Source organism: Tiliqua scincoides, chromosome 1, assembly GCF_035046505.1.
Source record: "Tiliqua scincoides isolate rTilSci1 chromosome 1, rTilSci1.hap2, whole genome shotgun sequence".
NCBI lineage: Eukaryota > Metazoa > Chordata > Lepidosauria > Squamata > Scincidae > Tiliqua > Tiliqua scincoides.
Window position 1 is genome coordinate 67,897,207 of NC_089821.1, and position 19,026 is coordinate 67,916,232.

Genomic DNA, 19,026 nt, shown 5'->3' on the forward strand with positions numbered 1-19,026 from the left:
CACCACCCAAGCCATTTTGGCAGAAAATTCAAATACTGCCTTAGTAGGATACATAAATACTGTGTAAATTAAACATGTGGCGGTCAGTCAAACATTTGGCTCATTTCATCAAAATATGACATATTTCTGGTCCTTCCCCTCTTAGCCTGTCATCTCACCCAGTTTTCCCCTTTTGTTGCATGCTTCCTTCTCTGGTCATCTCCTCCTCTCATTCCTATATACCACTCACTTGTACCCCAACTTCTGATGATAGGTCTGATGTCTTCTCAGATATCTGCTCTTCTTTTTTGATTTCTAGAACTCCTTCCCCAGGCCTTTCTTCCTTTCCTGATCTTCTCTAGGATTTCAGCAGCTCAACCTATGGCAACTAGAGAAACTTTTTCCCGCCCTACATTATTCTGTGACATCAGGGCAGATAAGCCAATCACTGCCAGAGAAGTTTCAAGCACCACAACTATAACTTTTGATGCATTTTAATATAAATAACTGAAAATTGCTATCATTCAATGACATCCCACATTGGCCACCTGATGCATCTGTTTCTCTACCTCTATCTCCTAGGTCAGGTTTTTGCCAAAAAACAATTTGTTGATAAGCATTGCTACTCCCAAATCTGAAGGATCCTTTTCATACCCCTTGCATCCCTTCTCAATCACAGTACTTCTTTGCAGCATCAAGTTCCTCTTCCCTGTTTTCCCTTCCTTGACACAACAACAATTTCAGCTACATGCTCTTCTGATTCTAGAGGAGCTGGAGGAAAATACAGACACTGGTTGCCTACCAAGAGCATGTGTTTCTCCTTCAGTATTCTGGAACAGCAATGCAAAAGAGCACGAGTGTTCTGTGCATTCATAAGGTGTCAGAAATCCTAAAACGGATAGACTAGTAACAGGGAGATGGTTACCTTACTCTACACCAACTTCTTAGCTTGCCAAAGGAGGAAGCAGCTGGTCTGCTATACAGCACTGCCAACAATGACTGGAGGATAGCACTACAGCTAGCCACTCAGCAAGGATCAGGAGGTGACACAAAGGGCCAATAGGGTTCTGTCTGATCTGGTAATACTGCTCAGTCTTATCTATTACTTCAGTTGCAGCAACTGTTGCTCAGAATCAGCTGCTATCCCAACTTGCTCACTTGGGCCTGGACTATCAGACCCGAGAGCGTGTGGATGTCAGCAGGATGCTCCCACAAAGAGGAGAGAAAGCATTAAGATGGGGATGGTGGTGGCATTTCAAGACCCATCAACAAATGAATAGATCAATGTGCACAACATCACAGCGCAAATTGTCTAGCAGCACTGACCAGTTTGTCATGCTTTAAGAGGTTGACGTTCAGGCAGAAGGAGAAGAGCAGCTTGTCTTTTTCAAAAAGGGAACGGCAGATGTTTACGTAGAGGGAGTATGTAAAATGATCCCTGAGAATCTTCAGCCTGCAAGCATCATCAGGAGAGAGAGGAAGAAATCCAAATTAATCTCGTTATGAAGTAAACCATTCAAGAAGCACAATTATAAGCCCCTTAGATTTTTGTGGTTCTGGTCAATTTACTCACAACTAAAAATACGTATGAGCTGTGAGCACCAACTTGTGGGCAGAATACAAAATACTTCAAGAGAACCAAACTTTTGCTGGAGATGACGCTATGCTCGCAGAGGGACAGACACAGGCACAATGCCTAGCAGTTAGCAGCAACCTTCCTGCCCCTTGTCTCTCACACTGGTTTTGGACAATTTCCAATAGCTGCCTTGGGCATTGACTATGTGAAGGAAAGGAGGGATAAAAAATGTGCTAAATAAATAGGCAACCCCAAATCTGGGCAGTTCCTCATCTGAGCAGAGACCAAAACTAAAAGTAGCAAGGGCTGAGAGGTCTGGGAAAGTGTGACAACGCACACATTCTGAGGAACTGAGACCAAGCAGGTAATACAAAGGAGTGTATTAAAAGGATGGATAAATAAGTCAAGTAAAAAAAAATGGAGAAGGAATGCAAATTGTTAAAAAAAAGACAGACAGACAGACAGACAGACAGACAGACAGACAGACAGACAGACAGACAGACACCAAAAGAAAGAAGGCTGTCCCAAAACAGGGTTTAGCAAAATTGGCAGACAGTTTAAAAGAGTAGCAGGAAACAAAATATAATTGTTGAAGGCAAGTTACTCAATGTTTTCCTATCTTTAACTCCTCACACTGTCCAAGAGAAGAGGAAGGGGGTTCAACTCTTGCCATTCTTGGAAAGGGAAGGTGGGATATAATTTTTTAAATCAATCAGTCACTTCTGTTGAAATCCACAGGCATAAAAGCTCCAAACTTTGGTTGGTTTGTGCCCAGCATTTTTAAAGACAATATGAGATTCACTAAGTCCTTTAACATGTTTAACAGTCCTTTAGACGCTTGAGGGGGGACATGATTGAGACATACAAAATTATGCAGGGGATGGACAGAGTAGATAGGGAGATGCTCTTTACACTCTCACATAATACCAGAACCAGGGGACATTCACTAAAATTGAGTGTTGGGCGGGTTAGGACAGACAAAAGAAAATATTTCTTTACTCAGCGCGTGGTCGGTCTGTGGAACTCCTTGCCACAGGATGTGGTGCTGGCGTCTAGCCTAGACGCCTTTAAAAGGGGATTGGACGAGTTTCTGGAGGAAAAATCCATTATGGGGTACAAGCCATGATGTGTATGCGCAACCTCCTGATTTTAGGAATGGGTTAAGTCAGAATGCCAGATGTAGGGGAGAGCACCAGGATGAGGTCTCTTGTTATCTGGTGTGCTCCCTGGGGCATTTGGTGGGCCGCTGTGAGATACAGGAAGCTGGACTAGATGGGCCTATGGCCTGATCCAGTGGGGCTGTTCTTATGTTCTTATGTTCTTATGTTTGACACTAACTGTAAGAAAAAGCAAGTGGATATTTCATAGCTTGATTAAACAAACAAAATACTCTAGCGTAAAAATATTTGTCTTACCGCACTTCTAAAATATCAGACTTCTCAGAATTGTCTATGGACATGACAAAAAGATTGATAAACCATGTCAGGGAATATTGGTACATGGGCTCAATATGGGCTAGATCAGCAATGGAAAAAAACAAAATTGATGAATGAATTGCGATCGGCCGGTAGCCCAATCGAGTGTCATCTATCTTCTTTTCTGTTTCTTCCGCTATAGCTTGCTTCTCTGTAATCTCATTGGCCAAAGCTTTGGAAGAGGACAGAATCTTGATGGCAGTTTCATCCTCTAAGATATTCCCTTCAGAAGCTGAAAGAACTTCTAAAATTTTGTCCTCTATTTCTTTGAGTAGCCTATAAGAAAATACCAAATGATCATGTTGGGAAAGTTGCAAATGACCTCTGGCAGGAAACATCAATCTCTATGAACAAAAAGGAATCCACGCAAGCAATAGAAGAGGTAACCTCATTAGTTTACAGACATTACCAAACCTATGATGAAGTTTATATACAGAATTTTTAATTTGAGCAGCCAACAGAAACCTAAAAGGCAGCATAAGGACATCCGCTAAAATTGAGTGTTGGGAGAGTTAGAACAGACAAAAGAAAATATTTCTTTACTCAGCGTGTGGTCGGTCTGTGGAACTCCTTGCCACAGAATGTGGTGATGGCGTCTGGCCTGGACGCCTTTAAAAGGGGATTGGACAAGTTTCTGGAGGAAAAATCCATTACGGGTTACAAGCCATGATGTGCATGTACAATCTCCTGATTTTAGAAATGGGCTATGTCAGAATGCCAGATGCAAGGGAGGGCACCAGAATGAGGTCTCTTGTTATCTGGTGTGCTCCCTGGGGCATTTGGTGGCCACTGTGAGATACAGGAAGCTGGACTAGATGGGCCTATGGCCTGATCCAGTGGGGCTGTTCTTATGTTCTTAAGCACTGAATCAGTGTCTGGGAAAAATGATGAATTGGTTGAGGGCCAATCCAGAAAAGACAGAGTACTACTGATAAGGGGTTTGTCTGTCCAGAGAGATAGTGTCTAACTTATTCTGAATCAGGTTGCTCTCCCCTTGTGTGCCTGACTTTATAGACTGAGGGTGAGTCCAGATTCAGCTGGGTCCCAATTATGTCAAGTCAGTTGTAATCCCTTGTATTCAGAGATAGCCTGCTTGCATTTATCCATGGCTATATGGGTCTGAAAGTGGACTTAAGCCTCCTTCTGAAAAGGGGAACAAACCACCTTTACCTAAAAGATCATAGATTTCCAAATGCAGATGGAACACTATTCAGTGTAACGGTATGCTGAGGGTCAACGCTTATTTAAGAAGGATGCATGGCCATCACCAAGAACAGGAGCTGCAGTCTCTTCTCATCTCTTCCAATAGACAAGGATGCATGACATCAATGCACTCAGAATTTCGGGAGCCCCTACAAGTAGCAGCCAACAAAGTGGGATAAGACTGGGGAAATTCTGAGTGCAATGACATTATGTTGCTGGGGAGATGAGGGGAGGTTTCTGCTCTTGTTAGCAGGCACATATCCTGTATATGTGAAAAATTTGGTCCTGAACTACTATCCTGAGCTGCTCTTTACAATGAATCCAGGTAAAATCCATTTTGGAGCAGAAAGTAACAAAAACTGGGATCGTTCAAAACTACTGAAATATGGCCTAAAACCACTGCTTGGTGGAAGTGTAAAGTCTGTTGGGGCACTTCTCATGGTAGCTATGGCAACAAGGCAGCAAAAAGAAAAAAAAAGTTTCACTGCCTGATATGAGTCATCACAGGCATTGATAGGGACAGAGAATGATTTAATCGTTGCTTTTAGTTTTTTATGGTATAGATGCATTTTTAAGGGGTGTTCTGTTTGTTATGGGGATTGCTTTTTTAGTCAAAAACCAGTGAGATCTTTTCTGCACTATAATTCCATGGGGTTTTCCCCCCCTTAAAATTCAGATAAGTTGTTTGAAAATGCACAACTGTTCTCCAACCTTTTTGTCTGTAAACAAATTCAGACCTTAACATATTTGTCTCCTATGCTCCTCTTGTGAAAGACAGCTATCTAAGAAAGGAAAATAAATGTAGCATTTTTGGTACTCTAGTGCCAAGGCTCACCTTAAATCTAGAGTGCCACACATGGTGATCTGCACTGCTGCCTCTCCTTGGGCACCATGCTTAGCTCTGGCCCCAATTCCTAAGAAAAACATATTGTTGTGTGCAGAGCTATTTCTGGGGTAGGACAACTGGGGCGGCTGCCCTGGGCTCTGTGCTTTCATGACCAGTATATGGCAATAATAGGGGGAAGCACTGGTTGAGTTGCCCCAGGCCCACACCCTAACAGTAACTTTCTAGGGACAGCTGACCTTGGAATAATCTGTGGTCACTAGCAGCCATCAGTGCCAATAAAAGCTGCTACATCAGGACTGGGGTCATGCCCCACACTGTAATTCTCATGAGGCTATATGAAGGCTTCATAAGGCGCAAGGAAGCAGAATGAACAGAACTGAGAACTGCAGCTTTACAGAGGAATTGCTCCAGTAAATCATACTCAGATATATTATGCCCTCATACTCTACTTAAGTGACATCCCAATCCTTTTGGGCTGAGTTACAACAGTGGAACAGGCCACATAGCAACATGCACAGCACTCCACAGGCGGTTATTTTGGTGCCATTGCCGCTACTGGTTGTAGCAGCAATGGCACACTGCTGCAGCTGGCAACCTGCTCTGGAGAAGGTAAGCTGGCACAGAGGTAGATCATGGGTGGGGAGGAGTTGGAACACTAGGGGGTGGATCCAGCCGCAATGGTGCACGCAGGATCTTTTCCCCTCTTTCACAAACCTCCCCACTCCTTTTCCCAGACACATGCCACCAAAATAGGTGGCATATGTTCAGTGAGATACATAGCTAGCCCAAGGGCTTACACAGAGATATGTAAAGAACATTTTTACTTACCTCCCATTTGCATTTGGGTCCTCCCCCCAACACCATAGGAAGCAGCTTGTGCCTTTTTGGCATGGATGCATTGGTGCTGGTGGCAGGGGACTAAGAGCGCAATCCAAAAGCGCCCTTGGGCCAACAAGTCCCTTGCGCTGGCTCAGGAGGGTCGCAAATGTGCCATAAGGCACGTTTGTGCCTCCTTGGGAAGAAGCCGGGCCGGTGCTCAGAGAAGTGCCGGCCTCCATAGGCTGACACAAGCCTCCACGCTGGCTTACTCTCTGAGGTTTGCGTCAGCCCGGTTGGGCCGACACAAACAGAAAAGGTAGGCGGGGGGGGGGGGTAGGTGGGAAGGAGGTGGGAGGGAGGTGTTCCTAGGCGGGGGGAGGGTGGGTGGCCCCAGGGGCAGGCAGGCAGGGAGTGGGAGGGCTGTTATGCCAGATCCCAACACCCATTCCCTGGGAGAACGGAGTGGCTTCAAGCCGCTCAGCTCTCCTTGGACTTGCGCCACCTTAAGAGTCCAAGGAGACCCATAGGGGCCAGCGGCCCTTACCCAGAGGTAAGGGGAAAAGTTTCCCCTTGCCTCATGTTGAACCGCTTCTAGCCCCTATCCTGTGCTGGATACAGTGCAAGCCTCTTGGCTTGCCTGTTCCAGCGCAGGATAGGATTGTGCCCTAAGCCTATGTATGTGTAATGGAAATCATTGCACATTCTTCTACTTCCTGTTGTCTCCCCTGTGTTGATTTCTAAGACCAGGGTCCCTCTTCCTGTGCTTTTTAAAATGCTGTATTTGCAAAGTGCACAAAGATAGTGATACATCTTCACATAAATACCCATTTGTGCTGATTGAGCAAGGAGTCTTTATGTACACATCCTTGGAGAAACAGCCCTTATTTGCTCTTCTGCAAAAGTCGACTTATTGAAAAGTTACATTTGGAAGAGAAACAACCAAGAAATGTTTACCCACATCCCTTTCAAGTTCTGTGGCAAGAACTCTGCCAATAAATGTCAGAGAAAGTTCACTGAATCATCCTTTTCCCACTGATTTCTCAGGCACCTTCTGGCAACATCCTCAATGAATTATGGGAAGCATCCATTAAGTGCTCAGATTTCACATCAATATGGGTTTGACAATCCTCAAGAATTACATTTTCTAAAGCCATCTTGGCCCCTGCCCACAATCAGCTCCATCTCAATATAATCACAAGGTGATGGGAGGGGGGAAGCCCACAACATTTCATAATGGGGGGGAACATAATCTGAACCCAATCAACTGTTTGTATCAAGGGCACCCATAATGCAATAGTTCCCATATCTAATTACTCCTCTCCCAGAGAAAAACAAATCTCTCCAAAATATTACCACTTTGTGATGCCTGCTGAGACATTTATTGCTAATAACATTTTTGATACCTTTTGTTTTCAGCTCCTTGCAAGATTAGAGCTTGTTTTTCTTCTTCGAGATCTGGCCTCTCTCTTGCAACAACTATTCCAAGAAGCTGATCTTGCATCCCTTCTGGTGTGATCATGAAGTTCAATAATGTTACCTATAAATAAATAAAAAAAACACGTCCCAACAAATATCATTAGGAACAGACAAACCATAAGCCCAGGCAATCTTCAAGAGACTGAAATATGAATGGGATTTCAACATTGTTAGGGCTGCAATCGTATGAACACTTCCCTTGGAGTAAGCTTCCTTGAACTCAATGAGACTTCTGATTAAACATACACAAGATTGCACTGTGTGAAAGAAAGTAATGTTCCAAATGTCGTGAAGCATGCAACAAGAGAAGGGGTTTGCAAGGCTTTGCCATGTCTCTCCTGAAGGTGCCACAACTGTATTAGGGTCCAATCGTATCCAACTTTCCAGTGCCGAAGAAGCTGCAATGCTGCCCCGAGGTAACAAAGCAAATGTTCCCTTATCTTGAGGAAGCCTTGATGACTGTCCTACCACCACAGGATGCAGCACACATCTCTGTTGGCATGGCTGCATCAGTGCTGCAAAGTTGGATAAGAGTGGGCCCTTAGTCCAACAAGGTTCATAGAAGAGATGCAAAACATGTTGTTGGCAATAGTTGCATAGCTAGAGAGGTTGAAGGAACTTTGCAGGGAGTCTCACTGCAGCACGCAAGCACCCTCTCCCCTGTGGAGCCATTCCAGCTGGTGGAAGCAAAATGGAGTCATCTGCCTTTGTTTTGCTCCTCCTGTCTGGAATTGCTCCGAAGGAGAGGGGCCGCTTGCATGCTCAGGTGAGGTTTCCTGCAAAACGTAGCACTTTGTACCCCCTCTAGCTATGCCACTGGTTGGAAACTAATTTTCTCTGGTATGTGAACATGAGAAGGCTTTGATATAGCCACAACTTCTGAAAGTAACAATGTGAGTTGTCACAGCATCAGTGCTGGTGAGATCATGAATACAGAAGACAGCAGAGTGCTCAAATTTAGGGACTGGCCTGAATGTGGCAAGCATAATGTGGACATCTGAAGCCTTGTCCTCTTCTGCATCACAGGTTCAGTGGGTTGAGGAAGAGTGGCTTATAGTAGAACAGGGGAAGGACAAGCATGAAAGCAGGGCAGGTACCAAGTTCAGAACAAACTGCACTGAATCTACCATTCCTTATGCAGGTGGGATTCTCTGTAGTTGCTACAAATTGCTCATGGCAGCTTCTAATAATTCTGATTCAACAGGTCACAAAGTATTATCCGTTTTATGCTCACTGTAGGTCTCCCTCCAAGAGTAGAAATGGTCATAGGGAATCTGTAGGTTTTCTTCAGATATCTGTCCATGGTTTGAATGTCAGAAATACCTATGGTGAATAATTGCCATTTTTCTTTGAGGAAAAGCACCTGGATCTTCAAATCTGGGAACACTTTCACTCCAATGATTGGACTATGACCTGCATACGGTGGATTCTTTTCTTTCTTTTATAACTTATTTTGTATTGCATGAATACAACACTTAAATGTTGAAAACAGCTTTTCACAAATGAAAAGTTCATAAAAATTTAAAAGCAGTAGACCCCCCCACACAGAGGCAACTACAACCATAGGAAGAATGCTGTGGTAGGATTATACAGCTGATAGAATTTCTTGCTTACTAAACAAAAGCAAACATGGATGTTCTTAAGCAATCTGCTCACTTTGACAGAGGTTTCTGGGAGGTAGTGTGGATTCCTCAGCTTGGTCGTGATATAAAAGCGAAAGTCAGGAGCATATTCAATAGTAGAATCCCCCAGGCGGATACAGATGCTACCAGCCTGCTTGAATGTCTGTTTCAGCAAAAGTGGCTCGAGAATAGGGTCCAGCTCTTCTGCAATGTTTTCTAGCAGCACTTTTAATACAACAGAATAGATTTTTTTAAACCATAAGAGCCCAAACACGATTTGCAAGCAACAGGCAGAAAACGGAGAGGAAAAACAGTGTTCTTGAAACACAACGGTACAATCAATAATTTTAAAGTAAAATTGGAAACAGTTTTCTGCATTGTTTTTTGAAGATCAATGAAAAAACATACAGGTCCAACTTTGTTATACACTAATTTTTTATACATGGATTTGACTCAACATGAGTGGCCACTGCAAATGAGAAGGAATGTGCTGATCCCTGGAGAAGATGAAAAATACATCCCTTTAAAATCACAGTTCAGAAAATTGCTTCTCTTACTGTTGTAGAGAGACAGTCATGCAAGTGATCGTTCCGTTCTTCAGCTGAGCCAGGCAAAGGCAGGGGGTCCTTTGCATTTCTAATTGTTGACTGCCTCTCTGCAACAGTAGAAAAGATGTTTTTAAACCACAATTGTAAAGGGATGCACTTTTTAATTTTTTTAAACTGCTTTTATTTAACACATTTTACAGTATCAGCAGGGAGTCCCAGAATTAAACCCCTGTAGATGTTGAGGCATGACCTTATTCCATTAGGAGCAATGGAGGGGCAAGAAACCTGGAAGAGGTCTTTAAATCTAATTTTCAACTTTTTTTTTAATCCACTGATTTTTTATATTCACAAGGGGTTCCGGAACAGAACCCCAGTGGATAACGTGGGACGACCTGTATTTTTAATAATATACACAGCGGCACACATACATTTTAAATAAAATCTCTATTAAAATACCAATAATATTTAACACCTGAAAGAATAAGGACAGTATATAAGAAGAAAAAATTGTTGATGTAGTGCTGATTTTATATAACTTTGGTGGTTTGACTGAAGATCAATGTCTATTAGAGAGATATAATTAAACAAAATGAATGCATAATGGTATGTGGGATCCCATAACTAAGTCTTGGTGAGCCCGAGCACTGGTGCATGCATAGAGTGGTGCAGCTCTAAGCCCAATGCCAAATACCAGCAAAGAGTTAGAACAGGAGGGAAAGGAGAGCCCTGAACAGGAGAGGCAGGAGCGGGGGACGGGAACGGGGGACACAGATGGAGGTCACTCATGTGTGCTCATGGAGCTCCTGAATGTTGGATTAGACAAACCTGATGATTCAACATATTCTGGACAGAGGTTAGCAGTCCAATCAGGAGCATTTTAGCATAATTCTTGACAAATTACGTGGAGACAAAATGAATACAGGTTGAGCCTACATCCACGGATTTTTGATCCCCAGATTTGGCTCAACAGGGGTCTGGAGCCACATTTGGCCCAAACTGAAGCCTCTGGAGGTGACTGGAGCTGTGCTCTGTTCATGGCTCTGTTCATGCACGCAGCCTCCACCAGCCTCAGAATTGCCTCCGGAGGTCCTAGAAAGGAAATTCTGATTTTTGGCCAAAAACCGGAAGTGACCTTCCAGGACCTCTGAAGGTCTTTCTGAGGTCCCCCAAAGCATCAGAAGGTTCCCGTTTTGCCTTCCGATGCTTTCAGGGGCCTTCGGACATTTTTGGGGGGGCCTTTCTGAAGCCCGTGGAGGCAGCACACAACTTCCACATGCCTCAGAAAGCCCCCCCCCAAGGAGTCTGAAGGTGAAACCAGAAGTTGTCTTCTGAAGCTTTAGAGGGCCTTTCTGAGGCCTGTGGAGGCTGCACACGGCCTCCACGGGCCTCAGAAAAGCCTCTGGAGGTCCTAGAAGGGCACTTTCAGTTTTTGCCTGAAAACCAAAAACATGGACTCAACCAGAGCTCTTGACACGACTGAGCTCAGTGGACCCCGAAATCTGCGTTATTTAATATCACGTGGAATTTGGTATCCACGAGAGGTCCGGGAACGGAACCTAAGTGGATAACGAGGGTCCACCTCTATTACAAAAGCAAATGCAGAATGACTGCATAAAGTAAGGTAAATGCCTCAAGCAAACAAATACAGTATAGCAAGGTGGATCACAAATTAAAGTAAGTATCAAGAGTTTTTTCCAACCTGATGATATTTCACCTAGTATTGCTAGAGTTGAATGAACCACTAAAATAGAATGACTTTGATTGTATAAATTTTGAATTAGCTCAGAGTTAAGCCTCTCCAGGTTTGTTAGCAATCTACTTTCAGGAATTTTTTGCTTACCGGGTGTGCCAAACTGAACACAGTTTTCTAGTGTTCTCACAAATTCACTGTCAGTGAGCTTGATGACATGCAAGCTGTTTGCTTTTTCCATATTCTTTACCCACTTATTTGCTTGGCCCTGAGGATCAATCATGAGAGGCCATCTCCTCGCATTACTAGAGAAAGAAAAAATCATCACACACAACCTTTGTGAATGAAAACTGCATGGCCTGTTCAGGTGTTACAGTTGATTCTTTCAGGCTACTAGCATACAGGTGGATGCAAGAGATTGGACAAAGGGCAGAGCTGATGGGTCAGCAGTCTCACAATTTGGTTTCACTTGAAATTTGGGCAAATACCATCTGGCCTATGCTGAGCTATTTTGCTCAGTTTAAACCTCCTCCTATAGACATTCTGATTTGCACCAGTTCTTCAGATTTACCCCTACAGAACATATCCAGCGCAAGATAGGGCTACACAGTGGCTCAGTCGAAGGTAAGGGGAAACTCTTCCCCTAACCCCTGAGTAAGCCACTTCAGTTCCTATGGGTATCCTCGGACTTGGCCGCCACCTGAGGTGGCGCAAGTCTGAGGACAGTGGAGCGGCTTGAAGCTGGTTTGCACTGCTCGGGAACAGGGGTTGGGATCTGGCATAACAGCTGGATCCCAGCCCTGCCTCCTGCTCCCCACCCACCCACCCCCAGGGCCGCCCTCTGCCTACCCTTCCCCCACCCCGGAACACCTCCCTCCTGCCTCCTCCCCGCCCACCCCAGAGCCTTGCATTGGTCGAGCTTGGCTGATGCAAGGCTCGCCCCATAAGCCACCACGGAGGCTGAATGCAGCCTTTGTGTGCCAGCACACCTCTGTGCACTAGCGCAGCTTGCTCTAGAGGAGGCACAAACATGCTTTACAGCATGTTTGCAACCTTCTTGGCTTGCGCAAGAGACTTGTGCCAGCCTAATTCATAGTTAGGATTGTGCTGTAAATTGCCTTTTCTACAGAGCCAGCCTTTTCTACAGAGCCCTCTGTCAACCACAGCTTTTTCTTTTACACCTTGAAGAACCAATAACAACTGATCTTCTTCCATGCTTCCTGTTGAGCCTTGACATCTCTCAAGCCAAGATTGTTATAGGCCAGGATGTGGCAGAGAGGTCCTAATGTCTGGGCCTGGCAATGTAAACTGCTGCACTTCTGTGTTAATGACATGCACATGTGTATATTGGGAGTCATGTGACTCAGGGTAAAAGTGCTGAGCCACTGAGGCTATACTGTAAGCCTATGGAGAACTGGTGCAATGCACCACAGGATGACCAATCACAAGCCAGTCATGAGACAATGAGGTCACCCTGTTTGTGATTGGTGGACTCCACTATATAAGGTGGCTGGTGCAGTCACTTGCTGTGGGTTGCTATGGTGGATGTCTATGGTGAAGTGCTGCTGGATTGGATACCGACTCAGGTTGCTTATCGTTACTCTGTCTTGTTGTATACTTGACCTTGGACCGGTTGATGACTACTCTCCCACCTGCTCCTTTACAATACATGCTTCTATACTCAATGAGCCTGCTGTGTTTGTGGCTTTATTTGGGACTGTTTGCTTCCTGTGCTGCCCCACTATGCTGCTGTTCTGCTGTGCTGCCAGGGAGGCACATTCCATCCTCCTCTGACAGCCCAACTCCCATAAAGCAAAATCATCATCATCATCATCATCATCATCATCATCATCATCATCATCATCATCATCTGATGGGTTTAAAAAATATATCTTTAGCTAACTGCACCACAAAATACTTGTCCTGTTAGTGATACTTGCCCATAACTTACTTGTTACTTCACAGAAAGCTGCTGTATACAGAATCAGACCATTTGTCCAGCTAGGTCACTACTGTCAATACATGCTTTTGACAGTTCTCCAAGGTTTCAGATATGAATTTTTCTCCACTCTATTTGGAGATGTACTACAAAGCACATGCACTACCACTGATCCATGACTTTTTTTTCATTCTTCTTGCAATGAGTTCATAATGATTTGTTAATGTCTAATCAATGAGAGCACGGATTTGAAGTCTCCACATTCAAGCCATTCATTCACTCAGTACTACCCTGGCTCTGAAAAAGGTACCATTCTTTCATGTTCCTCATTTCTGTGGCTCCTCTAAGATTTGTGTAAGAAGACTTCCAACTTTTATTAGATTCCTTGATTGTATCAGTTAGCCAATTGAGCATCTGTTTGGATCATCTGTTGTCCTGTGATAATTTAAATATGCATACTAGAAACTGAACCTGGGACTTCTGTATGCAAAGCATGTGCTCTACTACTGAGCTTGTCTTTCAATTTCAAAAAATGCTAAGTGGTAGCTTTCTGCATCTTGCAACTCTTCAAGCAGTGGTTGGGATAAAAGAAAATTAGGTGTAAGACATAAAACAGTGCCTGTCTTCAACATCTCCTACTTACGAGATAATGATACCATTGTCGATAGAAAATGAGTCAGAAGGCAACCCAGCAATGTTCCAAGCTCTGATTTTCACTGGTTCTCCTAGAGTACCTGTGAGAGAATAATCTTCTGAGCAAGGGATACCTCTTGCTTTCAGTGTCGACATCCAATCAGAAGCTTGAGACTAAAAGGGAAAAAATGCTACATGTCAGCCCATGTTACCTATGGCCCTGCTAGATCTTCAAGAGAAAGAAAGTTAGCTTTTTAGATGAAATGCAGCATGAGAGCTCAGTACAAAAGTTTTCTGCCCCTTGGGAATTGCCAGTGCAAATCTGTGTTCCTATATTATCCTTTTTAACAATAATAAAACATCACATTTATATAATGCCCTTTGAGTGTGCCAAGTTGTATTACCTTGACATTGCCCTTACAACTACTTTGTAAGGGTAAGCTTCAGCAGCCGCTATGGGTCAACTTGGATCTGCAATATCTTGATAGCTAGCCACAAGTCTGTGTTGAGCCATACAGGCAGATCAGACCGAGGAAGTGGGTTAGGATTTGGTGGGTGCCACTGCTGCCAAACCCACGCCCTTCCCAGGCCTAATCCACTCTCCTCCCAACCCCATCACTTCCCCAATCCACCTACCGCCGGCCCATTCCACCTCCTCCCTTCCTCTCTCCTGACCCCTGCAGGCTTTACTTCTCCACTGGGTGTCTGCTGTCACATGGATCCAGCTGTGTGCCACTTCTGGTAGAGGCCAGGCTGCACACACTGATGCTGTCACATTTGCAATAGTCTTAAAGGGCATTACGCTGCTCATTCCAACAGTGTAAATGCCCTTAAGGATTGGGTCACAACCTAGATGTGTTTTCATGGGCCTTATGTCATTAGACACATTAGCCTGGATCTTATGATCAATTCCCTTTAGATGGTAGAGTTACATGAAAAGATCACAACTAACTTTACATATATGGGATTCAATATTTTAGTTCATGCATGGTTAGGAAATCCTCTATGTGGAAAGGAGATCAGGTTTCAGGTTTTTAAAGATCAGATTGTGGAAGGAAAGTTAGCTTTGTATAGTGAAGTGAGAAACAGAATGTTTGGGGATGGGGGGGGGAAGCCTTTGCAATTATGGACATCAAAGTCCATAAGAAGCCTCACCCCCAGTACAGTTTCTGTTAGCTGTGCTGCATGGCCAGATATGAGTACGATGGAAGAGTCCTTCTTCTTTGGCAAAGCAGTTGTACAGCATATGCTTGGTGTGCCAAAGACTCCTGGTTCAACCCTGGCACTAACAGCTAGAAGGACCTCCAACCGCAGGGCTAAGTAAGTTCCCTGCTTGAAACTGTTCCTTAAAAACAACCACATTAACAACTAAGCATTATTTTCATCTCTGTTTTTTGTTCCAAGTTAAGAGCATATGAATCTGGGGAACTGGTGAAAACCACTGCTTCTTTGGTACTGTCATTTGTTTCATTCATTCATTCCTTACTTGTCGGTAATGGGATGTGAAGGCTCCCAAGTAAGCCACAATGCCTGATGAGACTAGAATATCACCGGTCAGATTGATGTACTGCTGTCCCAGATCGAAAGCAGACTGGCTCCAGCGGGTTTTCTCACCTCCAAGGCCACCAAGTAATTTTTCTGCTCGGTCTAGCTTTTTGCTGCACAAGTCAACCTTAAAATCAAAATATATTCTTTAAGCAAAGCCATCACATGTACTGCTAGTGCAAATGATGACATATTTATTTATTTAGCTACAGTATAGGTAATATTTTGCTTTAGAGGTACATAAGAACTACTACAGACACATTGACTTTGCCAAACAGTATTATTTTTCAACAAAATAAATGCCCCCCATTCCTCACCCTGTTCCCAAGGAAGTGCCAGAAAATCTTGTTCTTAGAAAAATATCCATAAGGAAATGGTCAGGAAATAGATGAGGTGGGGATGAACTGTCAGTGTTGTATTTATCCTCCCTAACAAGTAAAGTTTAGGGACTTCCATTTGGCTATGTCAAGTTGGGTTTGTGAAATCATCACTACCATATTCATTGTGACCATCTGAAAGATATTTCTGGGGAACTAAACAAATTATTCAGAGGGTCACAGCTGGAACTCCCATTTGGGAAACAATACCGGAAGTGAGTGCAGTCCCACTGGAATAGTCTCCAGTTTTGACAAACTAACTGTATATCCTGATAGGTGGTCAAAGTGATTAAGAAGGCTTGGTCAAGGGTGGCTTGGATCTGTCAGGGTCATCAGTGAAATGCAGGGCACCAGCAACATACAACAGGAATTTATACTCTGCCCCATCCAAGTTCTTTAATGCTGTTATTGTAACGCAGAGCTATTCAAACTGGAACGTTGCGACGCCCCAGCCTGACAACTCTGGCCTCTGCCCCCTTAAGGGGCAAGGACAGGGGCAGGGGGAAGGTAGTGATGTGATCCCCAGGATCACATTGCTCAGGGGGGCTGCAGGGACTGGAATGCACCCACCAGTCCCTGCAGCAGTGTCCTGGGGGTGCGGGGAGCCCTGTGCAAGCGCCTGCAAGGCTCCCCAACATTCCAAAAGTGAAAGTGGAGCCATCGCGCTCCACTCCCACATAACCGGAAGTGGAGCATGATCAATCTGCTTTCACTTTTAGGAGGCTGGGGAGCCCTGCAGACACTCGCGCAGGGCTCACTGCACCCCCAGGACACTGCTGCAGGGACTGGTGAATACATCCCAGTCCCTGCAGCCCCCCTGAGCAACGTGATCCTGGGGATCGCATTGCTGCCTTCCCCGCTACCTCTCCTCCCCTCCCCTCCCCTGCAAGGACTTACTGCAGTCCTTAAACTCTCTGAGAGTTTGAAAACCACAGCTGTAATGTATACATGAGTAGTTCAAATATCCAATCAAAAAGAAGTGGGGAGGGCAAACATATTTGTGCCATGGTGCAGTGGGATGGGATTGAAGATTATGTCATTGGTAATCACTTGAGACTAGCTTGCTTCCTTCACAATTATGCTGATTACAAAGGAGACCACTTCTCCTTGCTTCTTGGATTGTTTTAACTTGTGAACCAACTCTCTGAAGATGCAGGTTACCTACCTGGTTCTCCAGGTCAGCTTTCTCTTGCTTCTTTTGGTCAAGGGTATTCTGAAGTTTAGCTAGCTTGTCCTGAACTTCCTTTAAGGTTGCTTGTTTCTTCCTTAACCCATCCATAGCAACTTTCAGTTCTGCTTCGGCAGCATTGAGCTTTATCTTCTTAGGGGCAACAATTTTTGCCACCCTATTGGGAAAAAGGTAAAATTGAAATGAATGTCAAAAAAGTTGCCCTCACATGCACATCCAAACACTACACAAATATACCACCTATCTTGACACACATATGTGAGCATAAGCACACGTGAGCATGAACAAGTCAGCATGAATCAATAATTATTATATACAGTAAGAATAATTGAGGATGCTTTAAAGACTGGCATTGTCTGATTGTCAGCTCACCCCTGACAATATATGATATATTTGCAAATAAGCAGACTTTACAAACACAACTCCACAGCTTAAAGGGACAGACTCCACAACAGTCTGCTCCTGCAACTCCTGAAATGGAAGTGAGGAACAATATCAACTAAGTCCAACACTCCCCGTCCCTATTGTGATTTCAAATAATTTCTTACTTGTCATAGGAATCCATGGCTCTGACCCATTTGCACAGCCCTTCTGCAGCGGTGGAAGCATTGCGGATCTTCTCAGGCACAAACTCGGGATTGGTGATATATTGTTTTCTAATGATATTCATGTAAGCTGGAGGTATGTTGTCCTTGTCGTATTCATGGAGCGACTGCAGGAACCTCATGTCCCCCAGGAGTTTTTTAGCTGGGCCCCAAAAATCTTCTAACTTTTTGCCTGTGCCTGTTGGGTCTGGAATTTTATCTGCCTTGACACCTTTCAAGATGCAAACAGCTTCCATGACAAGCTTCACACCAGCAGGAGGACTCTTCATGGACTTCACGACTGTTATGTCCTTAAAATAAGTAACAGTTATTCAAAACCTGGATGGACAAAAAACTCAGATGTTCAGTTATATTTCATCCACCTAGAGCTGCTAGTTTTACAAGTGACACAGTGAACTGACCATTTAACTTTGCATGTCAGGCTTATTCCGTTCTCATGACGAGAACTCAGCGAACCACAATAACAATTCTACTTTCCACAAATATTTGTGTCTATCATTTCTGTCAAAGATACTTTAGGTTTCAGAAATCTATTCCAACAAACCAAAAATATTTCAAAAAAATACATCCCTAGTATTTTCCCTAACTCAGTGTTTCTCAAACTGTGGGTCAGGACCCACTAGGTAGGTTGTGAGCCAATATCAGGTGGGTACCCATTCATCACAATATTTTATTTTTAATATATTAGTCTTGATGCTACCATTGTATGTGACTGCATTTGGGGAAATGTTTGACCTTTACTTTTAACAAGCTACTATGTATATTTTTTTAAAAATGACAGTAAATGGGACTTACTGCTGAGTAGGTGTGGGTAGGATTGCAGTCTAGGATTGTTAAACATTTTCCTGCTTGATGATGTCACTTCTGGTCATGACATCACTTCTGGTGGGTCCTGACAGATTCTCATTCTAAAAAGTGGGTCCCGATGTAAAATGTATGAGAACCACTGCCCTAACTAATAATTTTGATCAGTTTTCCAAATTGTGTAACATTTGCAGTACTACTGACAAGCATATAATTTTCCTATATCCTTCCTATAAACCCCCTTTCCGGAACTGCTACTGTATCTTGTGATTTTCTTGGCATGTGATAATGTGGGAGCATTAAAGAGCTTTCTCTAATTCTCATAAACATGGTTCAGCAAAATGAATGCCAATCTTAAATGACACCACATGTGCAGTGAACCCTCAATTTAATGGCCTGGTCATGCGAAATGGCACACAGTCTTTTACAACTGCCGTAAAGCATGCTGTGACCCAAACAAATCCTAGCAATGTAGCATGCACATAGGATTGAACCCTAAGTCCCATTGAAATAATGAGGCTTACTTCTGAGGAAACACTCATAGTTGTGATGTTAATCTTGCATTTTTAGCTCATCCAAATACTTTTTAATGCTATTTCCAACATCCTGGCACATTTATAATTTTTACGGTAAATGTCAGAAACTCAGCAAATGTCACAATTTACCCATAATTCTTAAAACTGCAGCCAGCAGGAAATG

At 43.8% G+C, this 19,026-nt stretch overlaps 1 protein-coding gene across 1 annotated transcript in view; it reads right to left on the reverse strand.

The window, feature by feature from the left end:
- DNAH7 (dynein axonemal heavy chain 7) overlaps positions 1-19,026 on the reverse strand; it is a 99,661-nt gene that overhangs the window by 15,527 nt on the left and 65,108 nt on the right. The window contains exons 43-51 of the mRNA XM_066620522.1: positions 17,467-17,813; positions 16,895-17,075; positions 15,294-15,479; positions 13,818-13,981; positions 11,386-11,540; positions 9,032-9,222; positions 7,303-7,436; positions 2,971-3,306; positions 1,306-1,432 (exon numbers count right to left, since the gene is read on the reverse strand). Of these exons, the coding sequence (XP_066476619.1) occupies positions 1,306-1,432; positions 2,971-3,306; positions 7,303-7,436; positions 9,032-9,222; positions 11,386-11,540; positions 13,818-13,981; positions 15,294-15,479; positions 16,895-17,075; positions 17,467-17,813 (1,821 nt within the window). The remainder of the gene's footprint in view (positions 1-1,305; positions 1,433-2,970; positions 3,307-7,302; positions 7,437-9,031; positions 9,223-11,385; positions 11,541-13,817; positions 13,982-15,293; positions 15,480-16,894; positions 17,076-17,466; positions 17,814-19,026) is intronic.